The sequence below is a fragment of the Rhinopithecus roxellana genome, chromosome 3 (assembly GCF_007565055.1).
Source record: "Rhinopithecus roxellana isolate Shanxi Qingling chromosome 3, ASM756505v1, whole genome shotgun sequence".
In the NCBI taxonomy this organism is placed as follows: Eukaryota; Metazoa; Chordata; class Mammalia; order Primates; family Cercopithecidae; genus Rhinopithecus; species Rhinopithecus roxellana.
The window spans coordinates 114,809,825-114,828,518 of record NC_044551.1 but is presented as its reverse complement, the minus strand read 5'-3'; the positions used below and the strand labels follow the sequence as shown (position 1 = coordinate 114,828,518).

Genomic DNA, 18,694 nt, shown 5'->3' with positions numbered 1-18,694 from the left:
TACACAATTATGGGAGAAGAGTAAAGATTTCTAGCAACCCTTCATTTGTAAGATCAGGGAGTGGTGTCTAGTTTGAAATTGGATTTTTAGATATAAGGATTCTGTAATATCTGAAATTTATAATATAAGCTCCTTAAGGTCAAAGACTTACTTTCGTATCTTTATATTTTCTATAATGCCTGTCACAGTTCATTGCAAATATAAGTACAGGTTAAGTTTTATTAAAATGCATTAATTTATGGGAATCATTTAACAGTTTAACACTGTATTATGGTGATACAGAGGTATGGTAAACTAATAATAATGAACATTACCAAGAGAATGGGCAATTATGTCCTTTTTTTATAGAGTTTGGGACAGAAAGTGGATTGGGCCTAGGGTATACTGTCTTCTCAGCATCTGTCTCACCCTTGCCACCTTGGGTTTCCTAATCAGTACAATCATTACTACCATCTTGATAGTATTAAAATAGATGCTGAACTTACCTTTGTGACTTCTGCATCGTACATCTCAATCTGTACCTCACTTCTGCTTTTTGTCCTTTTGTCTCATCCTTAATTTTACTTCCAATTTGTTGCTGTACTATGTGTGTGTGTAGTTCAAGCTAAATTGAGTTAAATAGCAGAGTGATGCTATTTTGAGAGGAACAAGTTAAGGGGTAATCCTTGTAGGTTACAATAAGAGCATTTGGCAGAATTTAGCCTTTAAAGAACTGACCATTCAAGCACTCCAATTTTGCATTCTCTAGTTATTCTTGCTAGCAGAGCTTCTGTTGTCTCAAATTTAAAAATCGCATTAAACAGTTTTGCCAACTACTGTTTGTTAAATGCCATCGTCCTGGATCCTTGGATTTCTTTAATAAATTTGTGTCCCTTCCTTGGCTTTTATCTTCTTTCGTCCGTATTTCCTGTATTTTTTCACCGCACGCTACACCTCCCTACTTCTGGTCGTGGTCCTCTGTGGCTGTGATTCCTAGTATTAAGCCACTCATGGATCCCATGCATCAAATTACCTTTACCAATCTGAAATTCTAAAATAAATGACTGACAGTTTCTGCTTTTCTCAGAGCCATGCTGGCTGGCTTCTACTACATATTTACTAAGTCTTAAGATTCATATATTTGTAGAAAACAGCTTTTAAAGCTCTGTGTCTGGCTATCTTCCAAATAATCTATTTGCATATTTAAACCCACCTTGCTGACTTTGCACTGAGAAATTTAGTTTTCCTACTGGGGGGCAGTGGACATTGGTCGTCAAGTAGTAAATTTGTGTGTTCCATCTCCATCGTTGTAGTTTTGCTTTCGATAATCCATTTTCACTTTACCTCTTCTGGGAAAGTGTATCCTAGGAGAGTTGTAAGATTATGAGAAAGACTTACGTGTTAATCTAAGATATAGAAATACTTTTTAAACTCTATCTTCCCATTGGCCTTTTCTAAAAAAGTTAAGTTAGTTGATGGTTTACATAAACTGTTCTTTATAAGCCTGTTTTAAATAAGGCAAACTTGATAGATTTTGTGTAATTTGTTCTGATAAAAATCCTTGAACAGTTAAGCTGTTAATATGAAAAGTAGACTCTTGAACTTATAAGCAAAATATAGTATAGTTTTGTGATTTTTCTTGTTTGTTCTTTTTTATATTTGTGTTTTAGGGGTGAATGTTCCTGAAATTCCTTGTATCCCAATGCTAAGGCACCTTTATATGAAGTGGGTAAGACTTACTAAACCACAGCCATTTAAAGACTTCCTTTGTATCAGCTTAAGAACTTTCGTCATGAGGAACTGTGCAGGTAATGGTACACAATTATGGTGGAATTAAACATAAGCTATGCTAAAAATATCCTGAAGCAAACTTTAGCTACATTTGTAAATACAATTATATTATGCTATTACTGTTTATGTCTTATAACTTATTCATCTTGTGAAGATAAATGTACTTTTTGTTTTAAAGACGTTAGAAACATGATTTGCGTTTGACCTCAGCAAAAACAAAAACAACTCAGAATATCTGTATTTTTTACAGGCACTTTTTACTTTTCATAGGATTGTTTTATTAAATTTCAGTCTTCTTTCTTTGTTTCTGGTCTCTGGTCTCTGAATCATTCTGCATGTAAATAGTTGGCTTCCTTAATCTACCTTAAACATAGCTTTTATGGTATTATACTTCTAAACAGAAATCTTTAGTGTCCCTGTTGCCCTAGAGTAAGCTTGTTCAGCCCACGGTCCGCTGGCCACAGCCCACATGATGCCCAATACAAATTCTTAAACTTTCTTAAAACATTATGAGATTTACGCACGGGCTTTTTTTCCCCGCCTCCCCTCCCCGCCCCACTTCCTCTTTCTAGCTCATCAACTATCTTTAATGTTAGTGTATTTCATGTGTGGCCCAAGACAATTCTTCCTCTTCCAGTGTGGCCCAGTGATATAAAAATATTGGACACCCCTGCACTTAGAGCATTAAGTGGGAACTGCTCTGCTTAAGGTCATAATAACCAGGACCCCTCTTGATAGCCTTATTCTGACACCTTTCCAAGATACACCTTCTTTTATCATCACATTTGACTATTCATTGTTCCCTGGACAACCATACAGCTTTCCACCTCAATGTCTTCTCTTATGCTGTATTATTGCTGCCTTATCCTGAGATGTGCACTTTCTTCCTGTTTTTTTGTATGCATTCTTCAGGTTCTGCCTTTTCCAACTTACTTTTCTCCTCTTTTTCTTTTTCATGGAGTATGGCAGATCTTATTTTTATACTTGATGCAGTCTGCCTTCTTATCCTTCTATAATTGTTTATGTTAGTTCTAGCTCCATGTCAACTGCATGTTTTTTGATGGACAGGACCATATCTTTTGTGATCTTCTATAGTATCTAATGCAACACTGGTCATAGAGATGATTAAATGATTGAGCTGTTTACTTGATTGAAGGATCAAATTTTTGTCTTGACTTTTTCCCATTAGTTAGTTTGGGTTCAAAACTATTGAGCCTTTAGAGAATTTACAGAATACTACATCTCTCTCCAGTGTTACTGAAAAACCTTTATGCTGAGTAAATGTATGGTTAGTAGGCTAACACTTTCATTTTGTAACAAGAACTAGACTGCAGAGAGCCAATTTGGCTGTCAAGATATAGAGATTATACGTTATACATGTCTTTCACTGATTTGAAATTCATTTTAAGGCACTTTACGTTGTTCTATCAAAGATTTTTTTTTTTTCTAGGACCCACAAATTCCTTGAAATATGTCCCTTTAGTAACAGGCTTAGCCTCTGCCCGAAACTTGGAACACTTAGAAATGGTTCGAGTTCCTTTCCTTGGAGGTCTTATCCAACATGTTGTTGAAGACAGTTGGAGATCAGGTATTCATTTTCTTTAGTTACTAACTATTTTTTAAAAGTCAACTTTAAAAAATCATTAAGCTTTTATTTAACTTCCCTGGCAAGTCTTTTAAAAAGAAAATGTTTCTCAGTAATTGTGCTTTCTCTGGTGTATTTGATGGACAGTAAGTAACTATGAGCATAGCTAGTGTTCATTTTCTTTTGGTGCACATTAAACTTTCTTAAAATAGACAGTAGAGTGATAAGACATGTTTTCTGGCTTGTTTTGACTTTTGCATGGCTAATAATACCTCCTCTTATATTTGGAATCTTTCTTAGAAATGTTAACAGGGATTTCTAGCATTCTTTGGTGATGTTTTACAACTTGTACAGCCTAGGCTTCCAAAAAAAATTTAGGCATTAGTAATGTTAATATCTATCATGTAATAATAGATAAATAATACATAACAGAATATGCTCTGTGTTAATCATCTCATTGCGGAAAAAAAAGTAGTGGTTTAGCAAAATGGGTGATTAATAGTTGGAAACCAAAAATCTAACTTTGGCTCTCTAAAATAAAATGGAAAGTCATCAGGCTCTCTAAAATAAAATGGAAAGTCATCAAGTACCATTGTTAACAAACAACATTATAGTTAATACTGTTGAAATCTAATGAAGAGTAAACACTACATTTCTAGACATTTTGTCAGTCAAGTGTGGTGTAAGTGTACTTTATTACATTTAGCCAGTGGGATGAAATAACCCCTAAGACCCGCAATATTTTGATTGATGGCGATAGTTAACAAGATAAAAGTCAAGAACGAAAAGAAGGCTAGTAAGTCCATTCATAGAGAGAAGACCTGTAGAGAGGTGCTGAAAGCTGAGTTTGCATAAAAGTCCTGAAAGAAAAACAGAGACTTCTCTTCTCTAATCGGTTCCTAAGGGTGACCCTGCCTTATATTTTATTCAAGAAGTCAGCATACCTCACACAAAAATTAATTCTAGATGGATCATAGATTCAAATGAGAACAATTTTTACAAAGAAATTTAAAAAAATAACTTAGAAGAATGTCTTGTTGACCTTGAGTACACAAAGTCTTCTTAAACATGACACCAAAAAGCATTTACCATAAAGAAAAGATTGATAAACTGTACCAAATTAAAATTAAGATTTTTTTTTTTTTTTTTTGTCCATCAAAAAGCATGATTGAGAGAGTGAAAAACCAGCCGGGCGTGGTGGCTCATGCCTGTAATCCCAGCACTTTGGGAGGCCGAGGCGGGAGGATCACGAGGTCAGCAGATGGAAACCATCCTGGCTATCATGGTGAAACCCCATCCCTACTAAAAAGTACAAAATATTAGCCAAGTGTGGTGGCAGGCGCCTGTGGTCCCAGCTACTCTGGAGGCTGAGGCAGGAAAATGGCATGAACCCAGGAGGCGGAGCTTGCAGTGAGCCAAGATCGCACCACTGTACTCCAGCCTGGGCGAGAGAGTGAGACTCAGTCTCAAAAAAAAAAAAAAAAGAGTGAAAAGCTACAGAAAGGGAGAAGCTGTTTGCAATATAGACACTGGGTTTTGGGAAGATATAAAGGACTCCTGGAATGAATAAGAAAAAGGCAGGCAACTCAATAGAAAAAATGGGAAAATACTTGAATAGAAAAGTTTCCACACAAGAATCCAGTAAACATGAAAAAACAATAAAGTTTACTAATCTTTAGGGAAGTGCAAATTGAAACTACAGTGTGATATGCAAGCACTAAAATGACTATGCCTACTCATGACTAATATGAAAAAGATAAAAACAGTAATGTTGGCTAGGATGTGGAGCAACAGAACCTTTCATATGCTGGTGGTCAGAATATAAATTCATACAACCACTTTGAAACACTGTTTGGTAGTATCTTCTAAAGTTGGTCATACACATAGCAACAGTTGCATTCCTGGCTTTCAACCCAACAAAAATGTTTACATTTATTCACCAAAAGACATTTTTAAGATTGTTCATAGAAGCACTGTTTCTGATCATCCCAAAATGGAAAGATGCCTGTCGGCAAGAGAATGGATAATTAAATTGTGGCATATTCATGTAGCAAAATACTGTACAGCAATAAGAATGAACAGACTACAGCTACACAGCGATGTGGATGAATCTCATAAGCAGAATGTTTAGTAAAAGAAGCCAGACACAAAAGTATACATACTTTGTGACTTTATTTATACAAATTTAAAACAGATAAGTCAGTCATTTCTTTAAGCTATACATTAGTAATTTATGTTCTTTTTTGTAGGTAAATACAAGTTTCAGAAACATTAAAAAAATCAGTTAAAGTAGTTCTGGTCTTGTTCCTTATGATATTTGGAGGTTCAAAATTTGGCCGGAAATGGCAGGGTTTCTTTTTTTACAATTATCTCATCAGCTTCTGACTTCCTAAAAATCCATACTTAACAGTCTAAATCTTTTAGAGTAGTTTTCAGATGCCATCAGAGTGTCTTGTCAAAATGAGGGTCGCTTTCAGCTCCTTTTAGGTGACTAGTAGTTATAATTCGTCTTAAGATAATTTCAATGCAAAAACAAAGCTTAGAATTACTTTTAAACCAATAATTATCATCTAAGATAATACTTTATAATGTATAGTATATAAGTACTTCACTAAAAATGCTGTGGTCAAAAGAAACACTTGTTTTTGTTCCTCGTCTTCAGGTGGTTTTAGAAATTTGCACACTATTGTTCTGGGAGCTTGCAAAAATGCTCTTGAAGTAGATCTTGGTTACCTCATCATTACTGCTGCCCGTAGGTATGTTTCCTCTTTGTATTGTGTCTTTCACTTTAGAAGTAATTGTGTCTTTCCCTGTTTTACAAAAAATTGTGGAATGTGTGTGTATATATGTGTGTACATTTGATCAAGCCTTACTCAAATTTAAAATACAAAGAAGTTTAAATAACAGATGAGTATAACATCATGGTAGTCTTAATGTTATATACTGGTAACCAGTTGAGCTGCATACTAGCAAGCTCCAGAGTGGCATGGTCTCATATCAGAGAAAAGCAGTGGAATTTCTGGAAACGGCTGAGAGTCCAACAGAAGTTAGGATTGAAGCTGTGGTGTCTGTAGCCCTCTCAGGACCGTTGTCTCAATCTCTGGATAATTTTCTGAATTGTTCTAGTTACTTGGTGATAATATTTGCTATTCAGAAATCAGTGTTTTAAATCCGCTTTTCCAAAGTCTGACCTTGTAACACATCTATAATTTTTAACCAAGTGGTTGTATCACTATACCACATTTACTATTTCTTACATATCAGTGTTCTACCTCCACTTTTATAGTATTTTCTTTAAGCATTTTTTAAATTTATTCAAAAACAAAGCTTTTTCCATCAAGATTATTGATTAGGATTGTAACTAAAATAAAAGGGGTTTTTTTTTTTTTTTCTGGAAATCCTAGCCATGTATTTACAGAATCATTGTGAAAAATGAACTATCAAGGAAGAAAAATAAACCACTCTTTCATCTTTTGTATCAATCCAAAAATAATTCAATGTCTTTCTAAATAATGAACACAACTTAAACTTACCCTTCTTAAGAATTAAGATAATTCTGCAGTTACATAATACACACCTCATAATGACTGCAAGCTTTAGGAAACCTCGACTTTGACAAATCTGAGCCTAGTCCCTCAGAATAATACCTCAAGGTCTAAAATAAAAGTGTTTCTAAGTTTAAGTTAAGTTAAGTCTAAGTTAAGTTACCTACTACAGAACTATACTCTTGGTTAAAATGCAACATTGATAGCTAGCCAAAGCAAAATGTCAAATACCAACACACACCAGGTGCAGATTCTCACATTGACTCTTCAGTTTTAGTAAAGCACTTGAAAGGATATAAGATTATTACCTGTAATTAATTGTTATTTAATGTATGGCTTCAGTGTACTGCCTAAGATTTTCTTATACTTTGCAGATACTCCTTGGAAGAAAATATGTTTTTGTTTTTGTTTTTTTTCAATGAAGGAGGTGGGAGAGAAGTTGTTGACATCTGTGACACTTCACTAAAGTCATAAACTTCTTTCAGAGTCTTCCTGATATGGTTTGGCTCTGTTTCCCCTCAGATCTCATCTTGTAGCTCCCATAATTCCCTTGTGTTGTGGGAGGGACCCAGCGGGAGATGGCTGAATCATGGGGGTAGTCTTTCCCGTGCAGTCCTCGTGATAGTGAATAAGTCTCACTAGATCCAATGGTTTTAAAAATGGGAGTGTCCCACACAGCCTCTCTTTTGTTGCCTGCTGCCATGATGTAAGATGTGACTTGCTCTTTTTTGCCTTCAGCCGTGTTTGTGAGGCCTTCCCAGCCACATGGAACTGTGAGTCCATTAAAACCTCTTTTTCTTCCCAGTCTCTGGTATGTCTTTGTCAGGAGCATAGAAACGGACTAATACACTTATATTAGGAGGAATCTTTGGTTCTGATGGTTTTTGTTTTACTCTGATATGTTCTCTCTCTTTATTCACAGGTTACATGAAGTTCGGATCCAGCCTTCCCTAACCAAAGATGGTGTCTTTTCTGCCCTAAAGATGGCAGAGTTGGAGTTCCCCCAGTTTGAAACCCTTCATCTAGGATATGTAGATGAGTTTTTGCTACAGAGTAAGATTTATCTCATTTTAATTCCAGAATTACTGTAGGAAATTTACTTGACAAACTGAAATCTGAATTGGGGTTGTGCCTTGTCTTTTTGAACATAAGACAACTTAAAATCTTAGGTGCTCTCACATCTTGGAAAATAAACTTTTAAATAAGAAATGTCAGTGATTTTTTTTCCATATTGCCTCTGATTTTAGCATACTATAGAAAATGTAGTTACTAACAATACACCAGAAAAAGAACCTTATCTACATTTGATATTGTCTCCACTTTACTGCCCAAGTTTCTTTCCCATTCTGCTTCATTTTTTTCACAGAATGTCATCCTTGGTTCCATTGTTGAATTTGATCTGCCACACTTCTTGAAGCTTTTGATGGTCCTCTCAAATGAGGTCCCATTCCCTGCCCATGCTCTTCATTTCCATAATAAGCCCGCTGGGGGTTCTGGATTTTCCAGATAGTGTGAGCACATAATGGTCAGTATTCATTTAATGATGATTGCTGTTGGAAAGCTTGTTCACAGCATTTTCTTACGCATTTACAATTAAGAACTCATTTGTTTGGGTTTGAATGCATGTCAATTCATTATTCAAACTATTTTTCCATATGGCATCAATAAGATACGAAAGAAAATTTTCATCACCAACATGTTTTTATTTATTCAAGAATTCATTTTCTTCCCACTTGATTTGCAACAAGTCTTTCTTGAACTCTCATCATCATAGCAGATAACATTTTTTCTTTGGATCTAGTTTGTGTTGTAGAAGAACATAAGAAGGCTTAATTCTTCCAATCAGGACAGTCCAGCTCAAAAATCATGACTGTTTTTCTTTTTCATTTCTAATATATATTACAGTAATAGTTGTGGGTTTTTTGTTTGTTTACTTTTTTGTTGTTCACGGTACTCATTAATATAGGTGATTACTTTAAAAAGTTAAGCTATCCTTTTCTAGACAGTTGACTATTAGAATCACGTTAAATCTATATAGCTTAGAAAAAGATCAGCTTTTCTCCAAAATCGCTTAAAATGCTACCTAGTACAATGATTTTATATAAAATTAATACATTTGATATCAAGCTTTTCTGGTTTTGAATGAAGTATCTAACATTCTCTATGTTTCTGCAATGTCTGTATAGTAACTTAAAATTATTAGCTTTGAAATTGATATTCTTTCTGTGATCTTGTTTTCTATTTTTCCCAAAAGCTCAGAACTTGAGAAATTGTGTACCTTCAGGATGGCCAAATTTAGGTCTACTGAAGAATTGTCTTCAAGTGTTATCTTTATAACCAATTATTTTCCTGTAGTGTTTCTTTCTCCTCAACGTACATTTTCTATAGCATAAAAATACCTTCTTGACTATCATTATCTCATAGTTTTCAACACAACTTGTTTCATGTTCTGTTTCATACTTAATAGTCTGTTATGTTGAACTTTGTACAATCATTCTCTTCTTATTTGCCACAGTTTAAACATTTCTTCCGCATACATACTATCTTCTATCCCTCCAAAGATGGCCTAGGATTCTCTATTTCAGAATAGGTGCGTGGTACTTCTTATGGACGATGTCATGAGGTCACTGCTCACTCACACTCTCTCACTTAGTTTCTCTCTTCTCAGTAATTTAGATTTGAAGCATCTCTCCAAGAAGTGGTGGCTGGCCTCTGGTAAAACTTGGGTCACTTTCTTCTTATAAGAGGTCTGGCAGAATAAATAAATAGGAACATCACCTTTGTCTTCTAGCAGTGACCCAAAGATGAATCTTTAGAGAGTTCTTTGTTCATGTGGATTTATGATCTGTAAGCTTTATATAATAGTGATAGAGATGTATAACTCAGTGAAAATTTTAGAAAAAAGTATAGTCCTAGCCCTAGAGTCCTAGCAATTTAGTCCTAGAGCTTGAGGGAGAGAGAATTGAGGCCTGTATGTTACTAATCATGAGACCTAAGCAAGTTCATTCTTCTCATTTTTTAAATGAAGGTAAGGTGATTTCCTGCTTTTCTCTTGGGTAGCTCTGAGGAATCAAGGGAAAAGTGATATATACATTTACAACAATCTCTGACACTTAGGAAGTATTCAATAAATGATAGCTTTTACTTTTAGCTGACCTGTGGGCTGAAAAGAAAAACAAACATGAATCTCAAGTAATATCATCAGGATTTTGAAGGAGTGTGGCAAGCAGGAAGCCCCAAGAGTAGAAACGTGGTTGGTCATCTCAAAAAACTAAATACAAAACATTGATTTGTCATGTTAGGTTACAGCATTTATTCAAGTAGTGCCCAGGAAACAGGGTCAGTTCAAGGTTTACCCTATCTTAAGGAAAATGGAAGTTTCGTCTCAAGTCCAAAGAGCAGGGAAAAGGTCCTTACCAGGAGCTAAAGAAAATAGCTCAGCTAAATTTTAAAGAATGGATTAAGGTGAAATCTGTAAGAAGTGCCAGGAAATACCAAAAATAGGAACTACAGGAGAAAAACTGTAAACTATATGGAAAGTAAAATTGGAAGTTTGGAGAAGATGGATTGTTTTAAACATGTTCTAGCTAAAGGTTTAAACTGTGATATTCAGGGCAACTTCACCAGAGCGGCAGTGTTTTCTTTGTCCTGCGTATTGGTTGATTGCAGACTGTGAGACACATGTATCCCCATGAGCTCTTGTATCCCCAGCACTATGCTAGACACTAAAGATGTAACTATGAACTAATGGAATCTTGGAGTGTGAGGGGACAGACAGATGGGAGAAGTGATAAGAGGCAAGGGATGAGGTGTGATTCTCAGTGGCATGATCTAGGGTAAAGGATCCTCCTTTACTTACTCCCAAACCCCTAGTTTGTGGCCAGAGAGTAGGCACTAAAGCCCAGTGGCATGTGTTTGAGTTAAGAAGTGCACTTTTAGGATATAGATAGATGTTACTAACCAGTGCCATGGGTTGTAACAATGAATCTTAAATTCTCAGAGTTTACCCTTCTCTACACATGTCCACACTGGGCTTCAAGAACATCATTTTACTGTGAGGGAGTTGAGTTTTTAAGATTTTGTTTTCCTTTTAAATGATAAAGCTAAAACTTTACCATCGTATGAACCAGTATGATATGTCCTTCACTTATGCTTTAAGAATTTTTGCCTTTTTTCTTCTCTAAACAATTGGAAATAATTTTTCCTACTAGTTGTCCTTTGACTTTTAATATAATTTATTATTTTGTACAAGAAGTGCTACCATATGTAAATAATACCTAACCTAAAATTACACCTGAGCCCAATGATAAGCAGATGATACAGAATGATGGTAGAGACTTTTTATACTAACTGGTGAGATACAAAATTGGTAACACTCCCTAACACTTAAGAATTTGCCTTTTTAAAAAAATTGATTGCTCTTTTTAGGCAGAATGGCTAATGCGGATCTGGTGAAGTATGGTTTGGCTGATGTGGTAGAAAATCCTGGTATCATCACTGATATAGGGATGAAAGCAGTCAATGAAGTTTTTTCCTGTATCAAATATCTGGCAATTTACAATTGCCCTCATCTACACAACCCATACAATTGGATCTCAGGTATTACAGACTTACAAATACAGCTATGTTTTATTGATACTGAAATAATACAACTGCCCTTGTTTTCTATGTGTGATATGATTGCATTCCTAATGTAAACTGTAGGTGTTTCGTTTGGATTGTTCATACAAGTTCTGGTAACCTTTGATAACTAGTTGGAAGTGTATTCAATGCCTCTTTAAACTTCTGAAGTTTTCTACCTGGAAATTTATATTCTCCAGGTTGTGGATTCAAGTGCCCTGATTTTTATATGTACTTCTTTGGGCTAGGAATATAAAATTAAGCTTAGTTCATTGCTGCCTAGGACTTAGGATAGTATAGTTATTTTCTCAGAATTATCTTCACAATGGCACATCATCTGAAAGGACAAAGTAGGTATGTATTTTAAACTTTCATTAAGTGACATTAACCTGAGATAAAAATTTCTATTGACTAGAAATCCCAGTCTATTTCAGACCTACCCCTCCAATCTCCTATATGTAGAAGTGTGACTTTTGCACTTGATATTTTTCCCTTATGGTGGGAGTTCATTTTCCTCTCAGAGTAATGTTATCTGTTGTCTTAAAGGCCCTTCTTAAATACCGAAATTTACAAACCATTAAATAAATTGAAAGCTCAAAAAAGTTGTACTTGTGACAAAGCCTCTCACTGACACCTACAGAACAGCCTCCTCTGCTGTTGAGTCACTTGACCGGGATCTGTATCTCCTCAGAAAGCTACTATCCCGGCTTGTTTTAGGGCTGGGACCTCTGCTGAGATCACTCATTAATATAGTCATGTCTCATGTGCCAACAGCAGTTAAATTCTATCCCTGGCCCTGATGAACCAAGAAGTTACTGGGAAATATGAACTTTAGGATGTAGCAGGCATAGATGACTTTAAAAAAATAACATTTATTGGGTTTTTGGTTTGTTTGTTTTCTTAAATACAGAAGAGTATAAAGAAGAAAACAAAAAATGGCCTATAATCCCATCACTCAGAATTCCTGTTAACACTTAAAAAAATAAAAGTAATACATGCACTTGATAAATTTCAAACAGTACAGAAAGGTACAAAATGAAAACTCTCCTCTTCTCAAAGGTAACCATCATCAACACTTTTTTGTATATTTTTCTGGACAAATTATGCATATTGCAGCATATATATGTGTAGCATTTAAAAATAATTTATATTATACCAAAGGATCTTACTGTGTATACACCGTCCTATAGCTTGTTTTTTGTACTAAGTATAATTTGGAGAGTTTTCCATGTCAGCAAGCATATTAAACTCTCCTTCATTCTTTTGAAATAGCTACATGATGTTCTATTAAATAAATATGCCATAATTTTTTAATTCAGTGTCCTATTGTTGAAAAGCCATGTAGGTTGTTGAGTGGATCACATTTAAATCAGGGCTGATTGGATTCAAATTAATGTTCCCCAGGCCATTTAGTTCTCACAATGGAATTAGGTATGTAAACATCATAATTTAGAATCATCAGGTTTTCGAAGTCATGAAAAAAAGGAAAAGTTATTTAATCAAAAAGGATTTGAAAGTCTTTGTGACCTGTATCAGAATTCGTCAGTAATGGGGAAAGTGTTACTTATGTTTTCTCTGGTCATGTCATTTCTTCAACAGACCACTCAAGATGGACTCGATTGGTTGATATCAACCTAGTACGGTGCCATGCTTTGAAGCTGGACTCTTTTGGCCAGTTTATTGAATTGTTACCCAGCCTAGAGTTTATTTCACTGGATCAGATGTTTCGTGAACCACCCAAGGTAAGATACATTTGAGGGAGTTTTTGTTTATTTTGATACTCAGGAAAGGAAATAAAAACAGCCTGTGATTTTTTTTTTTTTTTTTCTTTTCAACAATATGCCTTTATAGTGTTATAGTCAGACTTTTTACTGCCAGCCTCAGTGAAAGCATAAAGGTTGTAATAATGCATGGCCTCTCATTCTTCTAAATGAGAATTAAGGGTTCTCTGGGGAAGGGTAAGGAAGAAATAAGTGGAAGCCGTCTCCATTAGTATATAAACAAAAGGTAAGGTGAGGGTGAGGCTGGAAATTTAAGACAGAAATTATTACGTGGAATAATTCGTTGGTGTATTAAATATAATTGGGTTGGTAGATTAAACCTAATTAGGAACCCAAAGTATAAATAAGAATTAAGGATTTATTTGGGGAGTGTTTTACCCTGCTGCTATCTTTCTGTTAAGTTGTATAGCCTGGGAAATCTGAGGTTGCCCAGTTGTACAAAATGTTATTTTCAAACTACTTAACATATAGAACTTTGTACTGTAATTAAAAACTTAATCTTTCAACCATTTGTGTTCTCTCTTATTAGTTATTAATGGTTACATTCCCACTGTTGAAGCAGTACAATATAATGGGGAAAGCTCAGGATTCAAGGTCAGAATCCTGGTTTCAAATTGCAGCTGTACCACTTACTGGCCATGTGCTGTTGGGCAGATCTCTTCTCCTTGTGTGATTCCTCATCTGTAAATTAAACCAGTAACCCTTTATCTATCTGGAAGTGTTACAGGCCTTAAATAAGATTTTCTATGTGTATGTGAAAGCATTTCATAAATAAGTACTATATAAATACTAGTTCTAATGTAAAGGTGAAATGAAGAGATATTAAAAATGAAGTGATAGATACTAACCCAAATTAGTAAACGTATGTGTTTTGGTTTTGCCTTAGGGTTGTGCTCGAGTTGGTCTGAGTGCAGGCACAGGAATTGGGGTTTCATCAGCTCTTGTTAGCAATCAGAACTCCAACAATGACGATAATAATGCACAGAATAACAATGCCAACATCCACGACAACAATCACCATCACCCAGATGACTCAGACGAGGAGAATGACTTTCGGCAAGATCTACAGCCAGGAGAGCAGCAGTTTGCAGCTGACGGTAACCCAGATCTTTTGTGAGCTCCAGATAGAAATAATTTTTACTTTGTATTGTATTTCTGCTTTATCCTGTTCCCTTTTCCCATGTTTCAACTTGTCACTTTCCACACTGAGGAAAGTTAGTTGATAAGGAACATGAGGGAGTAGGTGAAATTTTTCTCTTTTCTTGCTTGTTTCAAAACTGTTTTTGTCCACAGACTGTATAAGAATACTTACAGAATGGGAGGGATTACAGATGCCGGGGAAATTAGGGTAGAGTGGTAACTCTTGAGGTCTGAGACTTGACTTTCTGGATTTAAACAAAGGAGTATCTTTTATTGTCTCCCAGACCAATGGATAGCGTGAACATTAAGACCATTTCTGGATATTTGAAGAACGGAAAGATTAATACCAACCATGGGCTAAACATTGGCACCTTTCATGTACCTTTAATCATTAGGTCTTCACTTCCACCCAGCAGATTAAGTACATTAGCTAAGAAGGACTATTCTATTTCATTTATGTAATTGTCCAGTTCGTTAATATATACTGAATACTTGCAGTGTGCCAACCCATGTGTGAAGGTGCTCCATCCATCCCTCTATTGATGAGTGAAGTGATGTAAGATTGTTTTGTTACCAAATTTTCCAGTTTCCCAGTTGACGCTTAGGAACTGGAAAAGGAATCTTTTCTAGCCATCCTTTTGTTGTTCCCCATTTGCCTACTCTTGCACATAGTAATTAATGAGAAATAGGGTAGTCCGATATTATGTACCTGCTTTTACAATGAGATGTACTGTGTACAGGGCATGATTTCCTTTAGGGGCACTCTGAGTATACAGTTTTTGACAGAAGAGTCATCTGTAGGCAATGTCTTCACTTTCTCATCTCACTTGGTCACTTTAGAACTCTCCACTTTGGCTCTTGGCAAAGTCACTAGTGATTGTCTTACTGAATCTGGAGGTCATTTCGTGACCTTCATCTAATTTCACATCTCAGCAGCATTAGACATTGTTGCCTAGACTTGTACACTCTTGAGACACTTTCTTCTGTCGGCATCTCTGAAACCATTTTGCTGATTTTTCTCCTACTTCATTTTCCTTTGCTTGTAGCACCTCCTGTGTTCCACTTTTGTCCATGATAGCTTTCTCTACACATTTTCACTCAAGCTCAAGGTTTTAGTACCAGCTATATGGTATTAAATCCAAATCTTTATTTCCAGCCTTGACTTTTATACTTTTCTGCAGTAAATGCAGCTGTCTAGCTCTGTACTTTATGTCCATGGTGTACTCTTACGCATTTCAAACCTAGGTAAAATCTTTCCCCAACAATCTCCCTTAAAAATGCAAAAATAAAAGTGCAGAGCCAACAGGTGTTAAGGGAACAAGAGGGCAAGACAGTCACATATTGTCCCTTTGCTTTGTTGTCCTGAGTGCTATGGTACATAGTACAGGTTACTACCACCATAAAGATCTGCGTGTCAGAGGACATGGACTCTACATTGGAAACTTAGAGCAGCTGCCATTCAGAACTACCCAAATCCTGTGAACTCATTTTTGGTTTGAGTTGACACACAGATTATAGACTTCACTAGAAGATTAATTTGCCATAGACTTCTCAGTACAGTGGAGAATACCTGCTGTTGTGAAATCACATATTGTTGCAACAAGGACCAAAAAGATATTCAACAACATATTTGATTTAATTCGTATCTGTATTTGATTTAAGAGAGGAAAATGGAACTTACATCTTAATTTGGTTTGTAAATATGGTTTCAGAAGATGAGAGATTTGGCATAAAAACCAAATACACAAGATATAGGATAAGCTATTTTGATTTAAGAAGCCATAATTACAATGAAAGGATTCAGCTTCAGCAGTTACCTAGGACTGTTGTCAAGTACAGTATCTTCAAAATGCTGTTTAATGCTGAGAAGCAAAGAATAAATACATAATGTATAGAGCATAATTGTATAAAGCATACGTAAATGCCAGGATTGAAGGATTAAATAGCTTCAACAAGAGGAAGCCTAAGAAAACCAGAGGCAATGGCAGCATTTGTAGAGAAAGGAAGATTGGTAGAAAACATTAGATTCCACAGGTCACTCCCACGTGGTAGTGTGTTTAGTTGTATTTGTTATTAAACATGTATACACACACACACAACACACACACACATATAAGTTAGATTCCCACCCCCCAACAAAATAAGGAACTAGAAAAAGACTGATTTTTGGTTGAAATAAAGAGAAATACAGGGCTTCATAATAAAAGGGGTAATGGGGAATTATGTTAAACAGTTGACTAATATTGATGGTTCACATCTTCAAGTGAAAATAATAATTTAAAAATTTCTTTGAAACAGGTATTAACATGTTCACTCTCCTTGATATACAATTTGAAGACTTCACGTCTAGGCCAGGTGCAGTGCACATGCCTATAAGCTAAGGAGGTTGAGGCAGGAGGATGGCTTGAGTAGGGAGGTTTCAAGGATGTAGTGAGCTATGATCACACCGTTACACTCCAGCCTGGGTGACAGAGGGAGACCCTGAGTCTTAAAACAAATCTTTACATGTATGGGCCTTTACTTGGTTTTGGACCAGCCCCAGAATGAAGCAGCACCAGTCTTAATTGCTCTATTGTATTTAACTTCTTCAGCTTGCATGAGGTAATTTACTGTAAAAGAGGGGCATTGTATAATTTTAAAAGCTATTTAATTTGTATAAATTAACTCCAACAAAACTGTGATTTATTGTTTCACAGTTACTATATTTATTACAATTTTATAATTTGGCAGGATATTATCTTAAATTTGTACTTTCAGAAGTCTTAGAACTTAGAGTACTTAATTATGAGCTAGTTAGCTGAAAATATAACTTGATTACCTGAATTTTGCAGCATTCTAAAATAAGAATAAATGTTTACAGTTTTTGGTGGGGTTTTTTTTTTTTTGGCATTGTTTTTGTGTTTTTTGTTTGTTTGTTTGTTTTGAGACAGAGTCTCACTGTCACTCAGGCTGGAGGGTAGTGGCGTGATCATAGCTCACTGTAGCCTCAAACTCCTGGGTTCAAGTGATCTTTCCACCTCAGCCTCCTGAGTAGCTGGGACTACAAATGCGTGACACCACTCTCAGCTGATTTTTCAAAAAAATTTATGTAGAGATAGAGTCTCACTGAATTGCCCAGTCTGGTCTCGAACTTTTGGCCTCAAGTGATCCTCATGCCTCAGCCTCCCAAAATGCTGGGATTACAGGCATGAGTCAGTCACTGTGCCCACAATGTTCATTTGTTTTTAACAATTTACATTTGCCTATAAGTATCAAAATTATGCTTCTGTAATTGCTAAAGCATAGTGTCTATTTTTATGTACTACTTTTTAAGTAATTATAACTTTAAAGCATAGTTTTACCTATACATCATTTAACTAATTTTGTCTCTTGATTTAAAACATACATTCCAGGTACTTACTGCTTTTAAATATAGCATCATAGTGAACCTTTTTTCTCATCCCTCCACCCCAGTTAGCCTAAAAGACTTGTTAAAACACATTGCTGATTTTTGCCCTCAGAGTTCCAGTTATTTGGTCTGTGTGAGGCCAGATAATATGTTTTTGTTTTTGTTTTTAAATAGAGATGGAATATCATAAATTGCCGAGGCCGTCTCAACTCCTGGGTTCAAGCAGTCCAACCAACTCAGCTTCCCAAAGTGCTGGGGTTATAGGTGTGAGCCACTGCTCCAAGCCAATAATTTGAATTTTTTTTTTTTTTTTTTCCTTGAGACGGAGTCTCACTCTCTCTCCCAGGCTGGAGTACAGTGGCACGATCTTGACTCACTACAACCTCCACCTCCTGGGTTCAAGCGATTCTCCTGCCTCAGCCTCCCAAGTGGCTGGGACTTACAGGCACATGCCACCACACTCAGCTAATATTTTGTATTTTTAGTACAGATGGGGTTTCACTGTGTTAGCCAGGATGGTCTCGATCTCCTGACCTCACAATCTGCCCACACTGGCCTCCCAAAGTACCGGGATTATAGGCATGAGTCACCATACCCAGCCAAGGATTTGAATTTTCAACGAGTACCCAGGTGGTGCTGATGCTGCTGGTCTGGGACTATACTTTGAAAACCACTGATTTTGTAAAATTTTTATTTTTGAAGCCTAAGGGCAAACTGCAGTCTGGAAAAAAAAACCCAGTAAATGTATTTTGTTTTTTACTTTGGGGCAGGTAGTTGTCAACCACTAAATGTTATGTCTGATAATAAATTTCTATTAATTTATGCAACAATTTCGTTGCATAAAAATTATTTTTTAAGAGGCAAT

General features: G+C 35.9%; 1 protein-coding gene across 4 annotated transcripts in view; it reads left to right on the top strand.

Moving 5' to 3' along the window:
* FBXO38 (F-box protein 38) overlaps nt 1–18,694 on the top strand; it is a 59,164-nt gene that overhangs the window by 19,654 nt on the left and 20,816 nt on the right. For all 4 annotated transcript variants that reach the window (XM_010386834.2, XM_010386833.2, XM_030927360.1 and 1 more), the window contains exons 6-12: nt 1,650–1,787; nt 3,221–3,358; nt 6,018–6,111; nt 7,823–7,953; nt 11,329–11,499; nt 13,120–13,262; nt 14,188–14,398. In XM_010386834.2, the coding sequence (XP_010385136.1) occupies nt 1,650–1,787; nt 3,221–3,358; nt 6,018–6,111; nt 7,823–7,953; nt 11,329–11,499; nt 13,120–13,262; nt 14,188–14,398 (1,026 nt within the window). The remainder of the gene's footprint in view (nt 1–1,649; nt 1,788–3,220; nt 3,359–6,017; nt 6,112–7,822; nt 7,954–11,328; nt 11,500–13,119; nt 13,263–14,187; nt 14,399–18,694) is intronic.